Here is a 25,742-nt window from a genome sequence, read left to right on the forward strand (position 1 = left end):
CCGAGTGGGAAGCCCTTCACTGCCCCACTCTAGCTACTGTGTTAGGTCATGAAATGAATTAATGTGAGTTAAAAATAGTGATTAGACTATAAATTTACATAACACAATTATCAAGGCTAGGAAAGACTATACTGTATTATTTCAAGGGCGATACAATGAACTTTTTTCAATGAGATACATTTCTAAATCAACCTGTTTAAAAATAAACTTTTTATTTCAAATATAACCCATATATAATATTATACAGGACTATCATTTCAGAATTACAAATGTCACAAAGTATTTGCAATGCTTTTCCAATTTGAATATCCAACAGAAGAGTATCTTCACTGCTCAGCTGACAATTCAAACACAACTTTCTCATTACCTTAAAAGAAAATAATCTTTTAATAAACTTACCTTTAACAAGTATTGCTGAAATCATAAAGAGATCCTACAGAAAAGCCAAATGATACCACTTTACTTGGCCCAGATGTGCACTTTCCCTCTAACCAATAATCCAATTAGTCATTATTCTCACATTGCCATCTATCCATCTGTCCAAAGATTTACTGAACATTTACTATAAATCAGGGATTGCTGCTAAAACTGAATGATAAATGATCTTAAACTCCACCTCTTGAGACATAGAGTCTAAAGAAACAGACAGATGGGAAACCAGGGATTTACCATGCAGTCCAGCAAGGTTTCTGAGCAGAAGCAAACCTGAGATGAGTCTTGTAAGGTGAAAGGAGTAAAGAGAGGACATCACTGTTTTAATATGTTGGCACAGAGAAGGTCTTTCAAAAGCATGACACGGAAACCAGAATCATAGAGGAAAAGTATCAATACACTGGGTGACACAAAAAATATTAACTTCAGTATAATGAATTCTATGGTATAAGCAATGATATAAGGCAAATGACAAAATGGGATGTGACTGGCCAACGCTAAATATCTGAGAGAATAACTGCTAACACACAATGAACTTTTCATTGTGTTTTAATCATTCTAGTCACTGAATTTTCATAAAATATATCATCCTGTTTCAATGAAAGAGGTCCTCTGCATCTCCACACCTTTTATTTTTTAAGTTATTTGGAAGAAATGTACAAGAGTAAATAGCTTACTTTTTTCGCCTGTAGAAAAGGCCGGCCTGTATCACTCTACAGGGAGAAACCTAAAGTTAAATGAGGTATTTGCTCATTTAATGGAATCAAGGCTAAGTCTGAAAAAGGGAAAGCCGTCACATTTTATCACAATACAAATATAATGACACAGAAGTAATTTAACTGAATTACTTATTAAGCTGGTTGTGTGTAGGGCAGTGTCCTTAAGAAACTAAGAGTCATTGGGGCGCCTGGGTGGCTCAGTCGGTTAAACGCCCAACTTCGGCTCAGGTCATGATCTCGCGGTCCGTGGGTTCAAGCCCCACATCGAGCTCTGTGCTGACGCTAGCTCAGAGCCTGGAGCCTGTTTCAGATTCTGTGTCTCCCTCTCTCTCTGCCCCTCCCCAGCTCGTGCTCTGTCTCAAAAAAATAAATAGATGTTAAAAAACTTAAAACAAAACAAAAAACTAAGTCATTTATCCATCTGGGAGGAGAAAAATTCAGTCTTGACCCTTAGCACCACCATACACAAAAAATGTCAGATTAAAGTGTGAAAGGTAAAACTGATATTCTCAGAAGAAAAAACTTCCACGGCCACAGGGAAGGCAAAATTTTCTTGAACCCAACACAAAAGCCCTAAAGATAAACTGGACATTAAAATTAGCAATTTCTACTCATCAAAAGATACCATTAAGAGAAAAAAATAAAAAAGGCAAGCAGTGAGTGGAAGAAGGTATCTGTAAAACATGTATGCAACAAAGGATTTTCGTCTGGAATGCTGAAAGGACTTGTACAAATAAGAGACCGACAAGAGGTAAGTGGGCCAAAGACTTGAAGAGACAACTCACAAATGGCCAGGAGACACATGATAAGACATTCAATTTTGTCAGTCAATGTCAAAATGCAAATCAACACCGCGATGCTCCCCCTGCCGCCCACATTACACTATCAGGATGGCAAGCACCTGGAACTTTCCTCTGTTGTTAAGTAAGAGTGTAAATTAATAGAATCACTTAAATGATGGGCAGGAGATAAACCTATGATCTAGCAATTCCATACCTAGTCAATGCCCATCAAAAGTACATACACGTGTCCACTCAAAGACAGCTGTTCACAGTTGCACTTATGTAAGCCAAACCTAGGAACTGTCCATCCCTAGGAGAAAGGGTGTACAGGCAATGAGAATAAACCACCTACTGTTACACACAGTCGCATCAATAAATCTCTCAAATATACTGTTGAGTGGAACAAGTTAGTCACAGAATAAATACACTGGGTGATGCCATTTATGTAAAATATAAAAACAGGCAAGATGAACCTACTGTGGTTATCTGTGAGGTGGGACAATAATCAACAGAGGCATGTAAGAGGCTTGTGGGGGTCTGGAATATTCTGCTTCTTGATCTTGGTGCTGGGTGGAGACTGGAAATTTATCAAGCTGTGCAGTTAAAGAGTGCACATTTCTGTAGACACATCACATTTCCATAACCAGTTAAAAACGACGACGACCACAGAGAGGTGGCAGAAACCATCCTTGGACAATCTGAACTGGACCACTGAGATAGGACTTTACATCTCTCCTAAGCTCAGTGCTCCAACTAGAGGGTCTGTGAAGAAGCCAGTTCCCAGCATGCTTCAATGTACCGCTCTCCTTCACTTCCCAGTTACATTCCTTCAGACAGATGCCTGCCTTCCGCGTGCAATGCATGTCAATAAAGTCACTAAGCACCTTATCTGTGCCAATTACTGCGCTGGGCACTAAGGACAGCGACAGATCAGCCACGGTCTGCTCGAGGACCTGACAGGCACGAACCATGTCTGACCACCTTCCTCCTGCCTTGGCACCTGGCACCGTGTGTGTACAGAGCAGACCCTCCATGAACACCGACTGACCACGTGTACTGACAAGCACCGGAGCACGAGAGGGTACAGATAACACACTGAGAAACGCCACGAGCTCCCAGGACCCAGGACCCGGCCTCACTGAGCCCACGGGCAGGGGAGCGGAGGGGGCAGCCGGGAGGAGACCCGGGGAATGGCTTCCCTGAAGAAGTGGCGCAGGCATGTGGTCTGGAAAGGAAGCTCCAGTGGGCACCCACAGGGAGAAGTGCGGGAGGTGAGAGACAGAGAGACGAGAGACAGCACAGAGAGACGAGAGACAGCACAGAGAGACAGCACAAGGCATGGAGGGAGGGAGCCCCAGGGCATGGGAAGCAGTGGCAGCGCTGAGGAGCTGACTGCTGGGGAACGGGGTGTGGGAAGGAGAAAAGCAAACTTTCTTTTTCAGGAGGTCAGGGCGGAGCTCGGTGGTAGTATTTTCCCAAAGCTCCAAGGACAACTGCTGTTTTGCAGGGATTAGGAATCTCGCACTGTACCAAGCTTTCTATTGCACTGTGGACAGACAGGAAGAGGATGGGAAAAGACACACGATTATATGCGCTTTTATTCCCCAGTGAACATTTACTTTTAATTAGTATGTACGTATTTTAGGGTAACTTCAAAATTAAAAGTTGGAATTCATCATAAACCTGAGAAACAAATCCATTTATGAATTTCACTTCAAACTCCCCCTTATTTTGCTAAAATTAAAGTGTGAGGAGAGCCTGGCGGGCTCACTTGCTAGAGCATGTGACTCTCGGTCTCAGGGCTGTAAGCTGAAGGCCCACGCTGGATGCACAATTTACTTTAAAAGATAAATATTTTCTAAAAAACACACGAGTTAATTCAAACTCTGGGCAAGTTAAGCACACGGAGCTTCCATTTTCTCATTTGTAATGAGAAACTTAAAACAAATGACTCATAAGGAATCGCTTTTTGACTCCGACATGGCAAATTTCCACCTGTGACAATTTTAGGAACAAGAATTTGTGATGAGCATGTGAATTCTTTTACCTCCCACTGCCTGCAGGAGGCATCAAAAATCCCTTACTGAAAGCATTCTGTGGCTACTTTTTCTACTGACTATGTCTAATTCACTGGACATTTAACATCCAGAAAAAGAGATGCTGAGTCAAAAACCCCAGAGTTTTGCTCTGTGCTGTGGGTAACTGATGAGATCATCTGTATTTCTTTCAGACCAACAGTAGCAAAGTCACTACCATGTGTACCCAAACGCATCGTCCCTGGCTACAATGCTGTAGTAAAATAACACAAGCTAATTTGTCTGGTCAGGAAACTGAAAAGCATGGGAGCTTGAGGGAGCTTGTGGATTTCAACAGCCCGTTGATTCTGCAGATGCAGCTTTGTAAATAAACCCCAATTTTCTCCTATAGCACTTTTTATAACAGCAGTGCCAACTACCTTCCTTTGGCAAGCTCCTGCAGAATTCCAGAGGTGCTGTCTGACCACAATCAGGCTGAGGCACCGAGTTGAGGAACGATTAATCACAGATGAATTCGCTTTTTGTTTCTTTTCTGACATTTCCGAACCCTTTCTGATGTTTCAACTATCTGATGTCTGGCCATGTCACGCTACCAGAGCAGACTGCCTGAAGTCACTGTTTACTTTGGCCCACAGACAAGTCTGGATAAGAATTTAGTCAAAACGCCTCTTTGGGATCACAGAATGGTCTTACGGCAGCACTCCAAGAAACAACACGGAGAAGGAATTTTAAAACCTACACGTACCATCATTTCTATTTACTCCAATTTTTATTTTTAAGGAAATTAAACAGTTTTAAAACGTATGGGAAGGGGTCAAACTGGAAGAAGATAAACTAAGCTTTACATGTAAATATTAAACATTTTGGAAACACAGGAAAATTCATTTAAAAATACTTAGAAAACAAACCAGATTTAAACCAACAGCTCAATTTTGTAAAGTATATAAAATAATACTATATGGCTGTACACGTATATAAACCATATAGCATATGTATACAAACTACATAATGCATGCATAAAATACATAAACACAAAGCAGCAGCCCAGGCCCTAGTCGTTAGGCAGGAGGGAGAGAAAGCCTTCTCCCGCGTTCACCCTCTGCAAGGCCCTGTGCGCCAGGAAGCGACTCCTCCCATCTCCAAGCAGAGTTGCGCGCGGTCCCGTTCCCTGCCCCTCGCCAGTGGCGGGCAGGGGCACAGACAAGAGGCACGACCAACAAGCAGAGTGAGTGAGGTGAGCCCGGAGGTTTCCTGGTAAGAGATACAGACAACCTCACGCACGTCGGGAGCGCTACTGTCAAACAAAACCAGAAAGTAACAAGTGTGGGCGAGAATGTGGGGAAATCAGAACCTGTGTGCACAGTCACTATGGAAACCAGCATGGTGGGTCTTCAAAAAATCAAACATAAAATTACCATATCATCCAGCAATTCCACTTCTGGGAAGATACAGCAAAGAACTGAAAGCGGAAACCGACCAAATATTTGCACACTCGTGTTGCTAGCAGCATTACTCACAATTGCCAAAAGGTGGGAGTATCCCAGTGTCCGTCAGCAGACTGACGCGTGAACAAAACGTGGCGTATGTGTACACGGAATATTATTTGCCTTAAAAAGGAATGAAATTCTTACACTTGCTACAACATGGATGAACCCTGAGGACATGACGCTAAGTTACTAAGCCGGTCACGGAAAGATAGATACTGCATGACTCCAGTGACAGGAGGCACCTCGCAGAGTCAAATTCAGAGACAAAAGTAGCATGTGGTCACCAGGGGCGGGGGGCGGAGAGGGAGCCGGAGCTATTGTTTAAGAGACACAGAGTGTCTGTTTTGCAAGCTGAAAGTTCTGGAGATGGAACTGGGTAGTGGCTGCACAGCCATATGAACAGGTACTTCAAAGCCCTAAATCCTACCCTTCAGAATGGTTAAGATGGTCAATTTTGTTACATATATTTTACCACAATTAAAAATATTTGTGAAGAAAAAGAAAGGCACATGAGAGGACATTGCTCTTTTCTGATTCTAGCCACCGCTAACGGCCTGTGATGCCCAAAGGGGAAGCAGCTACCTTGGCACCTGGAAGACAAGCGTCACTGAGTTTGGCAGCCAGAAAGCTGCACCCTCCCCGCCCGCTGTGGCAGGAGAACTCCTCCAGGGAGACACTCTTCTAGGTTGAAAACAAAATTTCTATTTACATCAGCCAGCTCCTGAGTCCCCAAACTGGTACTAATTTATACTACAACTGTACCGAATCCCATGAACATGGCTGTGATTACAACAGTTTATATGAACAATAATAACATATCAAGAAATTTCCTTTCATTAATGACTATTTTCAGCTCTCATCCAATTCATCTGTGACTATCCTGTGCCTCACCTCTAAGACTACAGGCACAGACAAAATACATCCTACATGGGGCACCTGGGTGGCTCAGTTGGTTGAGTGCCCGACTTTGGCTCAGGTCACAATCTCGCGGTTCTGGAGTTCAAGCTGTGCATTGGGCTCACTGCTGTCAGCGCAGAGCCTGCTTCAGATCCTCTGTCCCCCTCTCTTTGCATTCCTTCCCCAGTTGTGCTGTCTCTCAAAAATAAATAAACATTAAAAAAAACCAAACAAACCCATATGGGAGCACCTGGGTGGCTCAGTCAGTTAAGCGTCATGATCTTGCAGTTTTTGAGTTGGAGCCCTGCGCTGGTCTCTGTGCTGACAGCTCGGAGCTTGGAGCCTGCTTCAGATTCTGTGTCTCCCACTCTCTCTGCCCCTCCCCTGGTCACACTCTGTCTCTCTATATCTCTCAAATAAACAGTAAAAAAAAAATTTTTTTAACATTATCTTACTATGGAATGTTTTTGTAAATCAATCTTTACACACCCACACAAATAGAAAATCAAAACAATTCATTAAAAATGCAATTTAGGGAATGTGATGCACAAAAATATAAGTGCCATAAACTAGCTAACCACGCACACTCTGAGAGGAGAACTTACGGCAATGTGTGCCATCTACATAACTATGAAGATACCACACGGTGATTTTCACCTTGCGGTGTTCAGTGCCAGCAGCACAAGCAAAATCAACACTCATCATCATGTCAAGAAATGCACTGTAGGCTTGAGTCGGGGTAGTAAGTGAAATGCCTTACAAAGATGACTTCTCCGAAGCCAACTGGGCACATCTCTAGGTATGACCACATATGGAAATGAAGTGACTTTGCAAAAACTCTCCCACACTGAGCCATCACAAACTTCTCAGATTAGTTCAGCTCAATTCAGCGTCAATTCTGAGTCTGCACAGCTCAACACAGAATGATTTCTATCTACATGGACATCCCCACCTCTATCTAAGTGATCTCCATCCTGTAACATGTGGTTCAGTCATCTGTTGCTGAGTAATAAACCATTCCAAATCTTAGAGGCTGAAAACCACATTACTTTATTATTCTCATGATCCTGTGAGTTGGCTTCAGCTCAGTTAGGTGGTTCTTCTGCCGAGATCTCTTAGGCTCAATCAGGGTGGCTGCATTCAGCCAGAAGCTCGGCTGGGGCTAAAACCCCCATGACGCCCCTGGCTGGCCTCTCTCTCTCTAGCAGCAGTTGGCCCTTTTACATGATGATGGCTGGCCCCCACAGCACAGGAAGGGGTAGCGGCCGGCCCTCTGAAGGCCTGGGCCAGAAGCTCTGGACAGTTAATGTTCCATGTACCCCGTTAGTTAGTGCACGTCACAAGGCCAGTCCAATCCAGGGAAACAGAATCTACTTCTGATGGACGGAACTGCACGCACACACCGGGTGAGGGGAGCTGATGATGACACCCTTGGAAACCATCTGCCGAGCTGTGGTCCTCCCTACACATGACGATAAACTCGTCACCTCAGCATGCCTTCGTGAAAACTCATTACTCAATAAAAAGGGAGCAGGTAAAGCCCACTCTTCTGTGTCTCCTGGACCTGCTGTTAAATGCTTGCATCTGTTCTACTTCATATACTAAGTGTACTGTATGGGAAAGGCTGTAACTGGACATGTCCAAATCGACACAAGAAAATCTAACTGAAACAGGACTCTGGTTTTAGGTACAGGGCAGTACCACTGGGCACCATGTCACATGCCATGCAATTATTATCTACCTGCCCCTTGGCTGTGACCTCCATCAGGGCAGAGGCATCCACACTGTTTCCAGCTGTATTCCCATTGTCTAGAGGATTCCAGGCATCTAAGACACTGCTCCTTCTCAGTTACTAAAAATATTCCTCTTTGAAAATATATTCCTTCTTTTTTAAAAAAAATGTTTATTTATTTTTGAGAAACAGAGAGATAGCATGTGCAGGGGAAGGGCAGAGAAAGGGGGAGACACAGAATCTGAAGCAGGCCCCAGGCTCTGAGCTGTCAGCACAGAGCCTGATGTGGGGCTTGAACCCACAAACCAGGAGATCATGGCCTGAGCTGAAGTCGGATGCTTAACTGACTGAGCCACCCAGGTGGCCTTCCTTCTTTCTTTAATACCAGATTGAAAAATCTACAGAAGCGTTTTCTATGTGGCAAAAACATGCCATTACTAATGCTTTAAACACTTAGCTATGGTCCAAGTAAGAAGATATACTTTTAACTATTATTGTAGTTAGATGCTAAATTTACCCTCACTAAATCTTGAAAACCAGAGACTGTGTTAATAGTGTGAAATTCATTTTCTGTGAATTATCTTTTGTTGGAGTCTAGTTCTGGACCTTCAAATTGCAACATGAAACATTCATGCCAGAGCCAACATCTACCTTCCAATTCTGAACAGCATGTTTCCAACTGAGAATTCCCACTTTTATAAGCAGCTGTGCTATTCCTTCATAACTGAGAGTTCTCATTTGCTGAAAATATAATAAAATATCCTCTGTGAAATGAAAATATCTATAAATGGAACAAAACAGCCCTGTTACTGTGCCCACAAACATCTGAGCTCAGACTTTTTCGGCACCAAATGGACAAGACCAAAACGAAGAGACACCCTGTGGCACAACACGGGATGGGCTCCTGAGACATGCACCGCTCTGTAGCACCAACCCCAACAGAGTTCAGTCCCACTTTCCTCCAGACCAAAGGCAAGTGTCCACAATTCTACAAATTTCCATAAAGGGAGGCAGAACTGGTATACACTAGCATAGGCCTCTGCTTTTCCCCAGCATCTGAACTAAACTAAGAAGTCTGGCTAATAGCGCAAGCAGGCCACTTAAAAATGTGGGTACCATTTATCAGCATATAAACACCCTTGACAGGTCTCAACCAAAGCACAGGTAATGATTTTGTGCATGCTACCCAACTGGGTAGGTGCTATCAGTGCGAGAAGCTTCTGTACTCAAGTTGGGATAAAAACACAATATATCTTGGGATGTCTGGCTAGCTGTTGGTAGAGCATACAACTCTTAATCTCAGAGTTGTGAGTTCAAGCCCCATATTGGGTTTAGAGCTTACTTAACAACAACAACATAGCTCATTTCTATATCATCCCATTTTATAGCTGCAAAAACCAAGGCCAGCTACAGTTAAGCAACTTCTCCAAAGTGTTACACACTCCTGTACCACCACCTCCCTTTGATATTAGAGTGCTTATCATTACTCCATGATATCCAGTCATATTCCATTAGAACTGCCTGGGTGTCTTTACTAAGATCCAACCTACCTGCAAAGCAGAAGCTGTCCTAGTCACACTCAGTAAATATTTGTTAAACAAATGAAGGAGCTTCTCACTATTCTACATGCTTCTTGACCCTCAGCACTAGTATTTCTTCTCATTAATTCAACAAATGTCTATTAAAAGTTAACCATCTCCTGTGTGGCAGGCACAATGCTACATACTAGGCATACACGATGAAAATAAACATCATGAGAGTCTCACAAACATACGCACATGAGATAGACAGGAATTTTTGGAAGAACTCCTCCCCATTTCTCCCCCACACTGGGGCATACACACACACACACACACACACACACACACACACACTCTCTCTCTCTCTCTCTCTCTCTCTCCTCTCAAAAAAAAAAAAGTTCCACAGGTAATCCTAAAATATAGCCAAGACGGATGACAACACCAACTCCAAAGCAAAGCAGCAGTGCACCTTGATCTGGCCTTGAAATGGTCCCTCATCTTGGCTGACTTCCTATCAATCAAATCTCAGCCTAAATATTACTCCTCAGAGTGGCTCTCCCTGACTCTACTCTAAAGGAGCCACACACACCTAGTATTTGCCGCATAACTCAGTGCTTATTCCTGACATTTGTCTTTTTAACCTGTTGTAGGTCTTCCAATAGAATGGAAGTTCCTTGAGACTAGGGATCTTGCTACATTTCCAGTAGGAACTCAGGTAAGTATTGTAAGAATGAACAAAAAAAGTAAGCCAGAGGACAGGTAAGCATGGGAGTATCTCTTATGGAAATGGAATTTTAAAACATAATATCCTGAAGCTGTAATTCTGACAAATTTCAGTTGGGTATGATTAAGCCAGACTGACTGAATGACCTAGAGAACAGTTTTTAATTCTTAACTAAAAACTAGATACAAGCCAGATGTCTATTTCCAAGCAGAGATCTACCTCAGAAGGAGAATGAAGAATACAGTATTTATTCTGGACTGGATTCAACAAAGGTGGGATTCAAAGTCTTCATGCAGAGGAAAGGGGGGGGGGGTGATGAAAATATGGTCACCATTTCCATAAATAACAAAACAACAAAAAACGAAATAGGTTAAAATATGGAGCAATTAAGATCTGAGCTCAGGCATAAAGGAATACTCGCTGAGGGAAATCCTGTGACACTAGAGTAGCCATTACAAATGAGAAGTCAAAGTGAAATTTCTGTAGGTTCCTAAGACTGGCATAAAAATACTTCTGTTTAGAAGGGTCATGCACAAGTACACAAAGGAAGATGACTATACAAGATGGCTAGAATTTTCTTCTGATTGTTATTATTGCACTACAATATCTACAGTAACTGAGTTTCCTACGCTGAGCTTATTTAGATCTGGACACAAAAATGAGCTAGAAGGAAAAGACACTAGTAAAAACAGTACCAAGTTAAGTATTTTTGGAAAGAGAAATATGTCTTTTCCTTCTTCATAGAATATATGCTTAGTGGTGCCTGGGTGGCTCAGTCAGTTAAACATCCAATTTCGACTCAGGTTATGATCTCAAGGTTCGTGGGTTAGAGCTCCGCGTCGGGCTCTGTGCTGATGGCTCAGAACCTGGAGCTGCTTCACATTCTGTATCTCCCCCTCTCTCTCTCTGTCCCTCCCCTGCTTGTGCTCTGTCTTTCCCTCTCATAAAATAGACATTACAAAAAAAATTTTTAAAGAATATATCAACTAAATTATATTTATTTACAAATTAAAAAAAATTTTAAAACAATGTATCAACTAAATTAATCATTGAGGCATAAAAGAAATACTTGAGTATTAAATTCACAAGTTACCTATGATGTACACTGAAATATGAGATGAAATGCCAGCAGGGTGCCTTGACCAGACTGCCTGGGCTGTCAGCATAAAACCAGCAAGGGAATGGGTATCACCCTCCTTTCAAAGCCAGTTCTACTTTTAGAAGCCACAGCTTCTAACAATGCAAGCATCCCTTCCCTGTACGTTCCATACTTAACCTCAACACTCTGGCACCACTTTTGTTCATTCCCACATATAGTTAATCACCAAGTTTTATAGAATATTCCTTTGTATAGGGGAAAAAAAAAAAGAAACAGAGGGAGGGGAAATTTACAGATTAAAAAGATTTAAGAGACCTATCAAGCAACTGAATGGGCTTTGTTTAGGTTCTAAGTCAAACTGCAAAAAATATGAGACAGTATCAGGAAATAGAACACCAACTAGATACAGAAAGGTACTTAGAAACATTGTTAATACTTTAGAGGTGTGATGATGAGACTGGGAGTATATTTTCAAAATGTTCTTGTCTTTTAGAAAGACACACCACACCATGAACAGATGAAATGATATTCTGGATTTGTTCCAAAATAATTCAAAAGATGATGGAGGTAGGAATGGGGATGAAAGAAGAGATGAAACAAGAGGCACTGATTGGCTGAAGCTGGATAATGGTACATAGGGGTTCAATTACACTTTTCAATTTGGTCCTTCAGCATCCTCTGGTTACCCTTTTTTAAATTTTTTTAATGGGCCTACCCCCCACACAAGCCCTTACTTACTTGCTCCTTCTCTTTGCTCTGTGCTTCCCATCAGGCCTACTCTACACCAGGCCACTTATTGAACCACTGGCCTGACCTGTTCTCATGTAAAATACTCCCAAACTTCATGTAGATTACAAATTTTAAGAGGAAGATTCATGTTTACATCTTTTTGCCTCTTCAGAGCTTAAAGCAGTGTTCTAAGTAGAGCAAAGGTGTTTGGTTACTGCTTTTAAGGTGGGCGGGATGTAGGCAGTTTGCTCCTTCACACTGTTCTGTGCTTCCCGGAGTTTTTATACACAGTGGGCTACTAATCTTTGGGAAACATCAAAGAGTTTCATTAAAGAGAATATAAAAGGTAAAACTATTTTAAAAGGGAAATTCTGAAATACAGTTAAATCTCGCAATAGTGCAATGAATTACAAACTCAGAGCAGTAATCGCCGTGGTTCTCCCTATAGAAAGCTTCATTTCTGAGGCAGCAAAGCATTATCCTTAATTAACCCATTTGTCTCCCATTCAAATTCTGTGCCCTGAGACAAAAATCGTATTAAAGACTCATTTTTCTACAGTGAAAACCTTATAAATATGTGCATTACTATTATTATTTTTAGCTGAAAACACCTCACTGCTTACATCGAGCTCCAATTTTTCTGGACTGTGACGGGGTCCAAAGGAAACAAAGCTAAAACAGCAGGGAGGGAAAAAATAAATGGAGGGTGGGGGAAGGGTTAGGATACACCCAGAAATGGTAGATTCCTAGTGGGCGTGCAGTGCTACCCCAAGTAGCAGGGCCCTGCTGAATGTTCCAGAAGAGCTGAGATTTTTATTATTTTGGTTATTTTCTACAGATTAACCTGTATTAGGCAAATATTAAGCACCTATGTGCCCAGCAGTGTTCTAAGTCTAAGCCATAAACAAGCTAGAGTCCGTGAAAAGTTCATGGAATAATTCATGACATACCTTAGAAATATACAACCAAGTTAACCTAAAATGAGGAGAAACCATGAAAGCACTCATTTTCATGAAATGTATCTATAGCAGACACACGTGAAAATCAGCCTTACCTTATATTTCATCTTGGGACATGAATGAATGTAGAAACCCATATAATAATAGCTGAGTTGAGATGTTTTCTGATGAAGCTGCCTCGTAAAAGCAATTTCTCTGCCAAAAGAAGAATAAAGAGGAAGGTACAGTTAAATCTAGTTCCTATACTCCAAGTACTATGTAATTTGATATCAAATATCTGATGAGATCTGAAATTCTGATACTAGGCTATTAAGAAACTCCAAGTGCTGAAAGAAAAACAATTTCAAAAATATTGTAAGATAACTTTTACTAAAGAAACATATAACAACACTAAATTAGTTGGAGCAAATGCATTTAAGTTCATGTTTTACACTTTACTGAGCATATTAATTGACCAAAAATTCAAACAGCATAAAAATAAATACATCTATTTAATACATTACTCATTATCCCTTGGAGTTCTCAAAAGACTGGGTTTATCAAGTTAAAAACAGTGTAACGAATTTTATAAAACTCAAAACTAACACATTTCCGGGAAAATGACACTGATTACAACCATTTACATGTACATCTTTGCAAGGGTGTCAGTTGTAGAACTCTCTCCTACATGTACATGCTACTCTCTAATATTTATTTTCCCTGAAACTAAAGAGTGGAAATAAACTATGCTAGCTCACCACTTCTGTTCTGCTGGCCTACGCAAGGATTAACTGAACAAAGAAGCTGTCAGCAGTGACCATGCTTGGAGTGGTTTTCATTTGCATCTGGGTAAATCTGGCCACAAAACTTCATCCTACTTGCCCAAGTGAATGACTGGCTGCACTTAAGAGTTTTAAGCAAAACTTCAGTACATTTCTGAACTAAGACAAAGTTGTTTGTTTTGTTTTTATGTTTGTTTCTTGAAGATTTTCTTTTCCTCCCTCCCCCTCTCTCTCCCTTCCTTCCTCTTTTGTAGCAATGAATGCTTGAAATTGAAGTGAATAGTCTGTGCATTTTGCAAGTTCAAATTCAAAGCACTGAAAGGTTGTGACCCTACAAATTCATCTACAAAATAAAAGTATTTCTAAATCCAAGCAGATGAAACAGTATTAGGCTACAACAGAATAAATCCTACCATTCCTAGAGCTATCCACTCCGAGGTTCAAAGTGAGGAAGAACGCACCGACGCGGCCACCGCAGGACCGCCGGTGCGGACAAGGACGGCCCAGCCACCACGGCATTCTGTCTGGTCCTGCGCTGCCCCTCCGCTCCCACAGCTGTTCAGGCCCAAACCTACAGCATCCTCAGCTGTTCTCTCACCCCCACGTCCGACCTCGACATCCAGCTGGCTCTGTCTCCAAAATGTACCGTTGAGTCTGACCGCTTCTCACGATGTCCACCTCAGCCGTGTGGTCCAAGCCAGCATTACAGCTCTGCTGGCTTGACTGCAAGAGTCTCCTGACTGGCTGACTTCCCTGGGTCCCCTTTCGCCCCCTATAAACCCCGCAGACTGGTTCAGGTCGTTTTTGTACAATATTCAGGTCAGGTAACCTCCCTGTATCTTACCCTCAGACTTTTGTACAGCTGTCACTTGACAGGTCTTTCCTGACCACCCTATTCAAAAATGACCTCACCCCAGCACTGTGACTATTTTTGTCACAGCATAACGGAGTACCTCAATTCATGTTGTTGCTATTCTAATTTATGGACTGCTTTGACAAAGCTGGAAACCCTGTCTTACTACTTCTATGACTCGTGCCCAGGACACATAGATTCTTCTCAAATAAATATGTTAAACAAATTAACTCATTTCTAAAATTCACCTTGCTAATAACAAAACATAAATTAATGCCACATTCGTGATCCCCAATCCAAACATGTTTTAAATCTACAGACCAGGTTATATAAAATCCATACTGATTATACATTAAAATACAAACACTATCACTGTAAATTGCCTTAAGAAATTGAAGGAATGGGAGGAAACTAAACGGGTTTCCCTGAAATACACTATAATCAATAATAGGATTGGCAATTTACAACCTACTCTCCCCAATTCTGCTTCGAAATGTCAATCTCCTGGCTGCCTTTCCTCTTCCATAAACTCAGCAACTCGCATTCCCCAGACCGCCACACACAAGCGACAAGGCTGTAATCCAGCGCCAACTTCCCCACTCTCCGGTGGCAGCAGTGCTCCTGCTCTCAGGCTCCCTCGCTTCCTCCTCAAAGTCTCCAGCTCTAGCACTTCTAGAGATCGACCAAACAGTAAACAGAACTCTTTACGAGGTTGCTGGGAACTGATTATTTACCATCTCGGATGCAGCAGGACTTCTGTATCTCCTAGTTTACTGGGGCATGAAATGATATTTCATACATAGGCTGGGATCACTATGTGGGAATAAATATTCATAATGTTTACCTGAGAAGTCTAAACAAATCCATAAGCTTCATGCTGTAAAGTGGTAGATACAAAAATAAAATAAGAAGGAAAATGGCAATGACTGTACAAAGCGTTGACTGATCTGGGTACAAGGAAAAAGTAGCTTTTCTGAAATAAATATACCCTTCTAAGGTTATAATATGTAAATGCTTTAAATTATCAATTTCAATTTCACTGATGCCATCAGGAGTCATAAATATTGTTAATTAGCCCATACAAAAATGCAATTAAATACATAAGAAAAATGAAGAAATATTACAGGGATCAGTTGTAAACACTGTATAATTGTGAATCTGCTATAACTTAGCATTAAGAGATGGATCAGGTTGAAAATACCAAGATGGAAATTTTTCTTTATATTATGGCCCACTGAAACACACAAAATCTATTATGGGCCAGATTTTTCATAAAAAACAAATAGTAATTAAAGAAAAATACCAACTCTTCCAATTATATAATTTAGAAAGAAGTACATACATAATTAATAAAAGAAATAATCTCAAAATGTATCTTCCCATGATGTGGGATTGTGACCATCAGATAAGAGACTGGGAAACGAGAAAATACTGACACAATGAGAAAGAGACTCAAGTTCCCACATAAGCAACAGAAAAATAATTTTCAATCCTCCTTCCCTTCTGTACCACACATACACACAGATAAAAAGGAATAAAAATAGAACAAGTATTTTCATGGAATAAGATCCCAATCTTTTTACCATTATGGTAATGCGAAATATCTGAGCTATGCTGCATGTATTTGGAGTCATGGACAGGCAAGGGAAATAATCTTTTGATGAGGGCCACAGAATTAAGTGGACAGTCAGGGACTTTCCAGTCCTGTTCTTTCTATAACTATATACTCTTTCCAACAGACTCACATTGTTTTAATTTAGATGAGGTTCATTTAACCTGTAATTATGAAAAAATATACATAATAATGATGACAAAAACATGTAAATACTATAATATTTAAGGGTCATTAAGTGGCTCTTGATAGGGAAGCTTAAATAAATACATAAACCAAAACAGCACCCCACGAATACAATGACTTCTTCCTTTTTTCTTTTTAACAAATAGTTTATTGTCAAATTAGTTTCCACATACAATGACTTCTCATACACTAGATGAGATGGATATCTTATAAAGCTAGGGAATTACCATCAGACACTGGCCTCAAATCTAAAAGTTGTTATTTCTAAATACTGATAAATGAGAGACTACTACAGCAACAAAACTGTTATGAACTATCAGACAGGATTTCTGCTGCTCTATGATGAAATATAATCAAATGAGGAATTATCTGAAGTTCCATGTGACTCATTAGAGCTGCCAAAAGTAATCTTACCGTAGTGCAGAGTAGACACCCAAAGACAGAAATGAATAGTCAGGATCGTAGTACAAATAGACAGACGACACACAGTACGGAAGGACATCAATCACGCCCACAGCAATGATTCTCCCGTCAAGCCAGTACTGCTGGTGAAAGGAGCCGTAACCACAATCTGGTCCGTTAGGGGGATTCTCTGCCTGTGAGAAAGCAGACATGCATGTGAACAGTTTCTCATCTTTTTCCTGTCTTTCATTTTTTTTAATTAAAAAATTTATAGTTTTTTAATTTATTTTTGAAACAGAGCATGAGTGGGGGAGGGGCAGAGAGAGGGAGACAGAATCTGAAATAGGCTCCAGGCTCTGAGCTGCCAGCACAGAACCCGATGAGGGGCTCGAACCTATGAACCGCGAGATCATGACCTTAGACGAAGTAGGAAACTTGACCTACTGAGCCACCCAGGTTCCCCTTTCCTGTATTTTAATATTTATTTATTTTGGGGAAAGTGCAAGCAAGGGAGGGGACAGAGGATCCAAAGTGGGCTCTGTGCTGACAGGCTGATAGCAGTGACCTCAACATAGGGCTGAAACTCACAAATCATGACCTGAGCCAAACTTGTAGACTCAACCAACTGAGCCACCTAGGTGCTCCTTTTTTTTTTTTTTTTTTTTTTTTTTAAAGATTTTATTTTTAACTAATCTCTACAATTAGGGCTCGAGCCCATAACCCAGGATCAAGAGTCACAAGCTCCACCGAATGAGCCAGCCAGGCGCCCCTGTCATCTTTTTCTTTATATTAAAATCTTAATAATTGTCCTATCATACTTTTATTTTACTTTGTAATTCCTAAAATTTCCTGCTGTCATCATCCTCTGCAGTCACACCCTGCAAAACTTTTTACTTGTAGAAACACTAACCAAACTTTAGAAAAAGAAATAAACTTAAGGGCTTTTTTTTTTTTTTTAAATATTTTTATTTCTAGGAGAGAGAGGGAGAGAGAGAGAGAGACAGCGTGAGCAGGGGAGGGTCAGAGAGAGAGGGAGATACAGACTCTGAAATAGGCTCCAGGCTCTGAGCTGGCAGTCAGCACACAGCCCGACGTGGGGCTTGAACCCATGAACCGCGAGATCATGACCTAAGTGAAAGTCGGATGCTTAACCGACTAAGCCACCCAGGCGTCCCAAGCGTGTTTTTTTCTTTACCTTGTTTAAAAATTTAACAGTAGGAAATATAAATTTTACAGGATAAGTAAATATTAAAGTATATTTTTCTGTTCCAACAAAAGCTGAGACAGAAATGATGCATGAGAGAAAGATGGAGAACATACAAGGACTGTCCCCATACTGAGGAGCAAGGTGGGAGAGAACAGGACTGTCCCCAGACTGCCAGCCAGGCCTCATCTGCGATGACCCCTGCACTGACAAGGCATATGATCCCATTATTTTTTTCTAGGTGACAGTTTCTGTGTAAATACAAAATGGCTGTGACACTTCCCTTTATTAGCCAAAGGAAAATAATTTCCTTACCATTATCCTAATGTAACTATAACCCCACAAAATAAATTTAGGGATTTCAGAGTATAACCTTTTATCTGTAAACGAGTGACATCTTTCACTTTGAAATTCAATTATTTTAAATGTTTATTTATTTTGAGAGAGCAAGCGAGCAAGGGAGGGACAGAGAAAGAGGGAGAGAGAGAGTGTCCCAAGCAGGCTCCATGCTATCAGCACTGAGCCCTATGTGGAGCTTGATCTCATGAACCATAAGATCACGACCGGAGCCAAAATCAAGAGTCAGACGCTTAACTGACTGACCCACTGAGGAGCCCCAAAATTCTATATGATTTTAAATATAACTGTTGCTAAATGAAAATTATGGTGCAACATAAAAAATGCTTTGGTAGAGACTAAATGGATGTTAGAGATTAACAATTTAAGTGAACAAATACGATAACATGTGTATATCATTTTCACAGAACTAAAACCACAGATAACATGTACGCATAAAAGCACCACAGATAACATGTACGCATAAAAGCAAGAAGGGGGTGGCTGGTGGCTCAGTGGGTTCAGCATCTGACTTTGGCTCAGGTCATGACCTCACTGTTTAAGAGTCTGAGCCCTGCATCTGGCTCTGTGCTGTCAGCATGGAGCCCACTTTGGATCCTGTCCCCTTCTCTCTGCCCTTCTCCTGCTTGTGTGCACACACTCTCTCATCTCTCTCAAAAATAAAAATAAACATTAAAAAAAAAGCTAGAAGAGAATGAAGAAAAATGAAAAAGTCAGTTTACTAATATTAAAACCAGAAAAAAAGGCATTACAAGATAGGAAATCTACAGATCAGTTACCTCTCATAACAGAGATGCAAAAATCCTCACCAAAATCTTAGCAAATAAAATCCAACAATGTATAAAGCGAATTACACACCATGACAAAGTGGGATTTATTCCAGGTATGGAAAGCTGGTTCAACATTTAAAAAGTAATTTGACAAAATCCAACATCAATTTATGACTAAAACTCAACAAACTAGGAAGAGAAAGGAACTTCATCAATGTGATAAACAGACAACAAATCTACAGCCAACACCATACTTAATGGTAAGAAATGGATGCTTTCCCCAGTAAGATTTCCCTATTCAACATCATACAGAAATCCTAGCTAGTGTAATAAAACAAGAAAAGGAAATAAAGGGTATTAAAATTGGGAAAGAAAAAAATAAAACTCTCTTTATTCACAAATGACATGATTTACAATATAGGAAATCTCAAAGAATCGATAACAAAAAATGGAAATAAGCCGTTATAGCAAGGTCACAGGATACAAAGCAAACAATAAAGTCATTTGCTTTACTACATACCAGCTATAACTGAAATAGGAAATTAACAACCCAATAAAGCCAAAAAAATTTACATGGCTAAATATAAATCAAACAAAATATGTATAGGGTATATATGCAGAAAACTCTGACAAAAGGAAACAAAGAGGTGGTAAATAAATGCAAAATATTTTATGTTAATAGACTGAGACTCAATATTGTTAAGATCTCCATTTCCCCAAGTTGGTTTGCAGATTTAATGCAATTCCAATCCAAATCTCAGCAAACTACTTTACAGATATCAACAAATTTGTTCTAATGTTTATATAAAAAGGCAGAAGACCTAGAATAGCTAACATAATACTGAAGAAACAAGTTGAATGTCTGACACTGCCTATATCCAGACTTACTCTGAAGCTACAATAATCAAGATAGGGTCATACTGGCCAAAGAAGAGAAGAGGAGAACAATGTAACAGAACCGAGAGCCCAGAAATAAGCCAACGTAAATATGGCGGACTGCCCTCTGACAAAGGAGCAAAGACAGTCCAACAGAGAATAGTCTAACATTTGCTGGAACAACCAGACATCCAAATGCAAGAAAGTCCCAATCTAGACAAAGACCTTAGACCTTTCAAAAAATAAATAAAAAGTTCAAAATGTATCACAGACCTAAATATAAAATGCAAAAACTATAAAACTTCTAGATGATAACACAGGAGAAAATCTGGGTGACCTTGGGTTTCACGATGAGTTTTTAGATGCAATGCCAGAAGCGCAAACCACGAAAGAAATAACTGATAAGCTGGACTTCATTAAATTTAAAAACTGCTCTCTTTACGAACACAGTTAGAAAAATAAAAAGTTAAACCACTGACTGGAGAAAATCACAACACATGTATGGGATAAAGGACTGGTATTCAAAAATAGAAAGACTTAAAATTCAACAGTAAGAAACCAAACAGCCCAATTAAAAACTGGGCAAAGTATCTGAGCAAACACCTCAGCAAAGAAGATGTACAGGTGGCAAATAAGCATATGAAAAGATGCTCATCATTTAATGAGGGAGCTGAAATTAAAAAAACAAAACAAAAAAATCCTTAACAGTGAGATAGTACTACTCAACTATTACAGTGACTGAAATCCAAAAACCTGAATATCAAAATGCTGGCAAGGATACTGAACAGCAGGAACTCTGATGACGATGGAATGTAAAATGATACAAATACTTCAGAGGACAGTTTGGGACTTTCTGATAAAGCAAAACATTGTGTGACCATATAAAACAGTAATCATGCTTCTAGGTACTTATCCAATTTGTCTGACAACTTAGGTCACACAAAAACCCAAAGGCCTGCATTTGTAAGTTTATTCATAAGTGCCCCAAACTGTAAGCAACCAATACATCCTTCAATAGGTGATAAATAAACCATGATCAAGGAATATTACTGATCACTCAAAATAAGTAAACTATCAAGCCACAAACACACAGAATGAAGCAACCTCACATGCATACTGCTAAGTGAAAGAAGCTAGTCTGAAAATACTCCAAACATACATTCCAAATACATTCAGTAAAAGACAAAAACTATAGAGACAGTGAAAAGATCAGCGGCTGCCAAGAATTTGGGGGATTTGGAGGCAGAGGACTTTTAGGATAAAACTATTCTCTATTGTTCTGTACTAGTGGATACATGACATTATACACTTAGCAAAACTCAGAACTTTACAACACAAAGTTGAGCCTTAATGGATGCAAACTAAAAGACAATCATTTAGGAAATTAAGAGACCCCAGGAAGGGCGGAGATAGGACAAGAGACAGGACAAGAGACTCTAACTGCATTACAAGGGTGACAAACAACCTCCCTGGAAGACGTTGGGAGAGGAAAGGTGCTGACCTCTGTAACCTTTGAAGTCTTTAAGAAGGAAGGCAAAAGGAAATCTGTACACCAGCACTCTATTCTACCTGATAAAGTTGTTTTCCATGAGACTATAGGTTGACAGTTCTGGCACTGATACACATGTCTACTGTAGATTCATGGAGGTGATAGGAACCAAGTTTCTCAGTGCTAGAGTGGTAATTTACAGATAAGCAAGGGGAAGAGGCTAGAATGATCCAAAGGGTAATGGATTAGAACTGGCGACAGGAGTAACAACTCATGTTTAGCTTCATACAGACAAGACTGTTACATACAAAAATAGTTATAGATCTATATATGTCATAGATATGTTCATACAAGGGTTAGTATGCACACATGCATTTCTTTACTCTGCCAGATGAGAAGGCCTACAGAAAGGACACCCAGGCACATCTAGCACCCAGATCTTGGTTTCTCCATTCTGTAAGAAAAAGGAACAAGGCTCTTTGGAAAAATGGCCAATTCCAGGACCGGGACAGGAAGAGCCTACTTTAAGATGAGTCTACTTCATCACGTAGTGCCAAAAAGTAAGAAAGTACTTGAAAAACAAAAAGAAACATGCACTGGTGGAGTTATATCAAAGAGGCACAGAAGTCGACTGAAAAAGCTCCCAATGGCCAAAGCCGGAACAATTAGGGCAAAAAAAAATAAAGTTAGTATCAGATTACAACCCAAAGTATAAAATTAATATCCCAAAGTCCATACTGATATATATTACTGAAAAAATTAGTACATAAGAGAAAGACAAATCTCCCGTGCAGAAGAATTCAAAAAGTTCAGGTAGATAGTCTGCCCTAAAGGTAGAGGAGCCTCAGTCCCTACTGAAGTGTGGGCTACACACAGGACATCTCTTCCAAAGTATGGTATGGGAAGGGGGGTTGAAAGAGTAATGGCACAGGTGAGCAAGTCTACAAGAGCAAATGAGACAGCTAAGGTGCTAGCACTCTCCATGATTTCTAAACCTTCCACTGCTATGGTTAAAATGTTGTTTGGATAATAAATACATCTTTAAACTTTAAAGAGCTTCCCCCAGTAATAATAATAAATGATGTCAAACCCCAATTTTAGTATTCACCATCACATATACCTTTACTCTTTAAAAAGACATTATTATTTCCCTGGAAATCGATCCAGCTTATAGAGTAGAACAGGCAACAAGCAGAAGCATTAAACAGAGAAGAAGGGGAAAAAAAAAAAAAAGGACGTTAACCCATTAAAACTACAACACCTGAACTGAACTGACACCCATATTCTCAACTGGTAATGGACTTGAAGTCAAATCACCTGTCTCAGAAGCTAGGCGGCTCCAAACATGTAATAAGAAATACACAAATTCCCATACAACACTGAATTTTATGAAAACCATCTTTTAGATGTAAGTCAGACCTGAGGCTCTTAGGAATGAAGCTCCTGGTCTTTAAAAATAATCGTGTAGGAGAACAACCCTGTAGCAATACGGTGACAGAGACAAGCTGTCAGTTCGTGGCACATGAGGCAGGGAGCTTGTCAAATGTCAGGAAGCCTCAAGTCAGAAGCTAATGGGATGACTTTGAAATGAACCTAAATTCTTCCATAATTTCAGTTTAGTGCATCACCCTAAATCATTAAATCCAATGTGTGCATTCATTCATTTAAAAATGTATTTATCACAGACATAATACGTATGGACTTCACAGGCATGTTCTCAGTAAGTAAAAAACCAAAAGACCATGTTAACCCTAAATATAAATCAGTCCTGCTTGTTGTACAAACTTGAAATCTTTTTCCAAACTGCAACTACTTTCTGAGTTTCCAATTTTAATCATTTCATTCATTCCTGGGACCTTCCATTTAGTAACTTGTTTCCATTTACTTAACTCATTTGTTCTCCTGAGTCCACTCATGATCAACGTGCCCTACCAGAGGCATTATTCCCATGCCTCAATGCACGTGAGTCACAAGTCTTCTCCCTCTGTAAAATCCCTATCTACTTATAGAGGTATGGACTGCCTTATAATTAGTGAGGAAAGAGTAAGTCATAGAACTACCTACTGTGACCCCCCAATACATCACAAACAAAGAAACAAGAAATCCAGGAGACAGTTAAGTAATAAAATGATTATGAAGCCACAGAGTTTTAAACTGACTCCCGTACTATCTTCCAATGATTATGAAGCCACAGAGTTTTAAACTGACTCCCGTACTATCTTCCTGGCCCCTAGGTCAATGATATTTTTATGCTATCATAAGAAAATCAGTGAATCATGTAATTAATCATTTAAATATCCTCACTTTCGAATCTCCCTAGGATACTCAAGTCAGTAAATAAGGCAGTAAAAAAAAAAAAAAACAAAGTATTTCAATGCACGGTTTTCAGCAACTTTTTAAAAACCTGTTTTGCTGCATTCTTTTTCTTTCCAACATGCTTTCTGACAATTAAAATATGAATGATTTCCTTTTCTCCCTTGTGGGAGCTTCACTGGCCTAATTTTGTTAAAAAAGCAGATTTGATAAATGGAAAACAACCTAAGTAAAGGCAGATAAGAAGCTATCTTCCAAAAAGTACATCTGGGCATTTCCACACTACTGATTAATAATGATTTACTATCCCCAAATGGTAACTCCATCAATACTTTCAAGTTTTTCAACAGGTTAAGTGGCAGCTGCAGAAAATGGGCTGATGGTGAACCTGAATTATTGACTCCCTTGGCCCTCCGTGGAGATGGGGCAGCTGGAACCCCTAGATCACTCACTTCTGGCTGGGAAATCTGGAAAAAATTCTGGGCCAGGCGCCTGGGTGGTTCAGTAGGTTAAGCATCTGGCTTCAGCTCAGGAGTCCCAGTTGGGTGAGCTCGAGCCCTGCTTCAGGTGAGCCTCTCTGTCTCCCTCTCCCTCTCTCTCTCTCTCTGTCCCTTGTGGGATTCTCTCTCTCCCTTCCTCTCTCTCCGTCCTTGCTCACGTGGGCCCTCTCTCAAAACAAAACAAAAACGAAAACCAACAACAACAACAAAATTCTGGGCCTACCATGTGTCCGGCACCATAAGCTGAACTGATGTGACTAAGCTTCTTCATGCCTGTCTTTGAACACAGACACATCTGCGGAATCAGTTTTATCCTTCCGCCTGACATAAAACCACCATAATAGGCTTCCCTCAAATGCGATCCCTTAGCTCAAATTATTTAACACTAAAATATGGGAAGAACACAGAAATTTGAGGGATAGAGTAAGGCGATAAAAACAGAAAGAACAAAGAGCAAATCTGTGAAATGAGAATCAGAACTCCTGGTTATGACTCCCCGGTCATCCAGCAACATCCTTGAAATCCAGAATCATGGGTTTATCATGCCCGCTGTTTCCATATGCTATGATTTGGATACCTGTTGGTTTTTATGAATAGCAACCAGAAATTATCTTTATTGCAAATGTATTTATTTTCAGCAAACGTAGACTTGTCACCGTCAGCCCGGCTAGGTCAGAAAGATCCACATCTTACAATGGCCCCTTCACTTAATTCTCCAAGGGGCTCAGTCCCTCAGCATCAGAGAGGCCTCTCCAAGTCCGTGACCATTCTCTGTTTTTACTTCCTTGAGAATCTCATTTCAATACTTGGGGACTGTCCCATTTCTTCAACCTCTTACTTAAAACCTATTAATTGTTAAAAGTCTTCAACTGCTATGTAAAAACACAGAAGGTGATACAATTACAGATTGTAATTATGACAGGAAAATACATGCTATTTGAGAAGGAACAGAGGTGCAATGACACGGGTATCACAAAATAAACAGCTCTCAAACTTCTTGGTCTCAAAAACGCTTGAGCTTACAAATCTTACTGAAGACCAGGAGATTCTGCTGACAGGAGATAAGGAGTTTAGGAGATATTTATTGTAGTAGATATTAAACCTGGTATTTTTAAAAATATGTATTTGTTATTGATTTTAAAATGCCAACAAATCTAGTACATGTTAACATTGTTTTTTAAACTACTGTATTTCCCCCCAAAACAAAATTTAGTGAGAAAAATGGCCCTGATTTACATTTCTGGAAATCTCTTTTAAAGTCTGGCTTGGCAGAGGAGAGCTGAATCTCATGTCTGCTTCTGCA

General features: G+C 40.2%; 1 protein-coding gene across 7 annotated transcripts in view; it reads right to left on the reverse strand.

The window, feature by feature from the left end:
• ATE1 (arginyltransferase 1) overlaps positions 1–25,742 on the reverse strand; it is a 149,978-nt gene that overhangs the window by 59,996 nt on the left and 64,240 nt on the right. For all 7 annotated transcript variants that reach the window (XM_039250456.1, XM_039250455.1, XM_039250453.1 and 4 more), the window contains 2 exons: positions 16,943–17,124; positions 13,212–13,311 (listed from right to left, as the gene is read on the reverse strand). In XM_039250456.1, coding sequence (XP_039106387.1) covers positions 13,212–13,311; positions 16,943–17,124 — 282 coding nt within the window. The remainder of the gene's footprint in view (positions 1–13,211; positions 13,312–16,942; positions 17,125–25,742) is intronic.

The sequence above is a fragment of the Hyaena hyaena genome, unplaced genomic scaffold (assembly GCF_003009895.1).
Source record: "Hyaena hyaena isolate Hyena2069 unplaced genomic scaffold, ASM300989v1 scaffold_367, whole genome shotgun sequence".
NCBI lineage: Eukaryota > Metazoa > Chordata > Mammalia > Carnivora > Hyaenidae > Hyaena > Hyaena hyaena.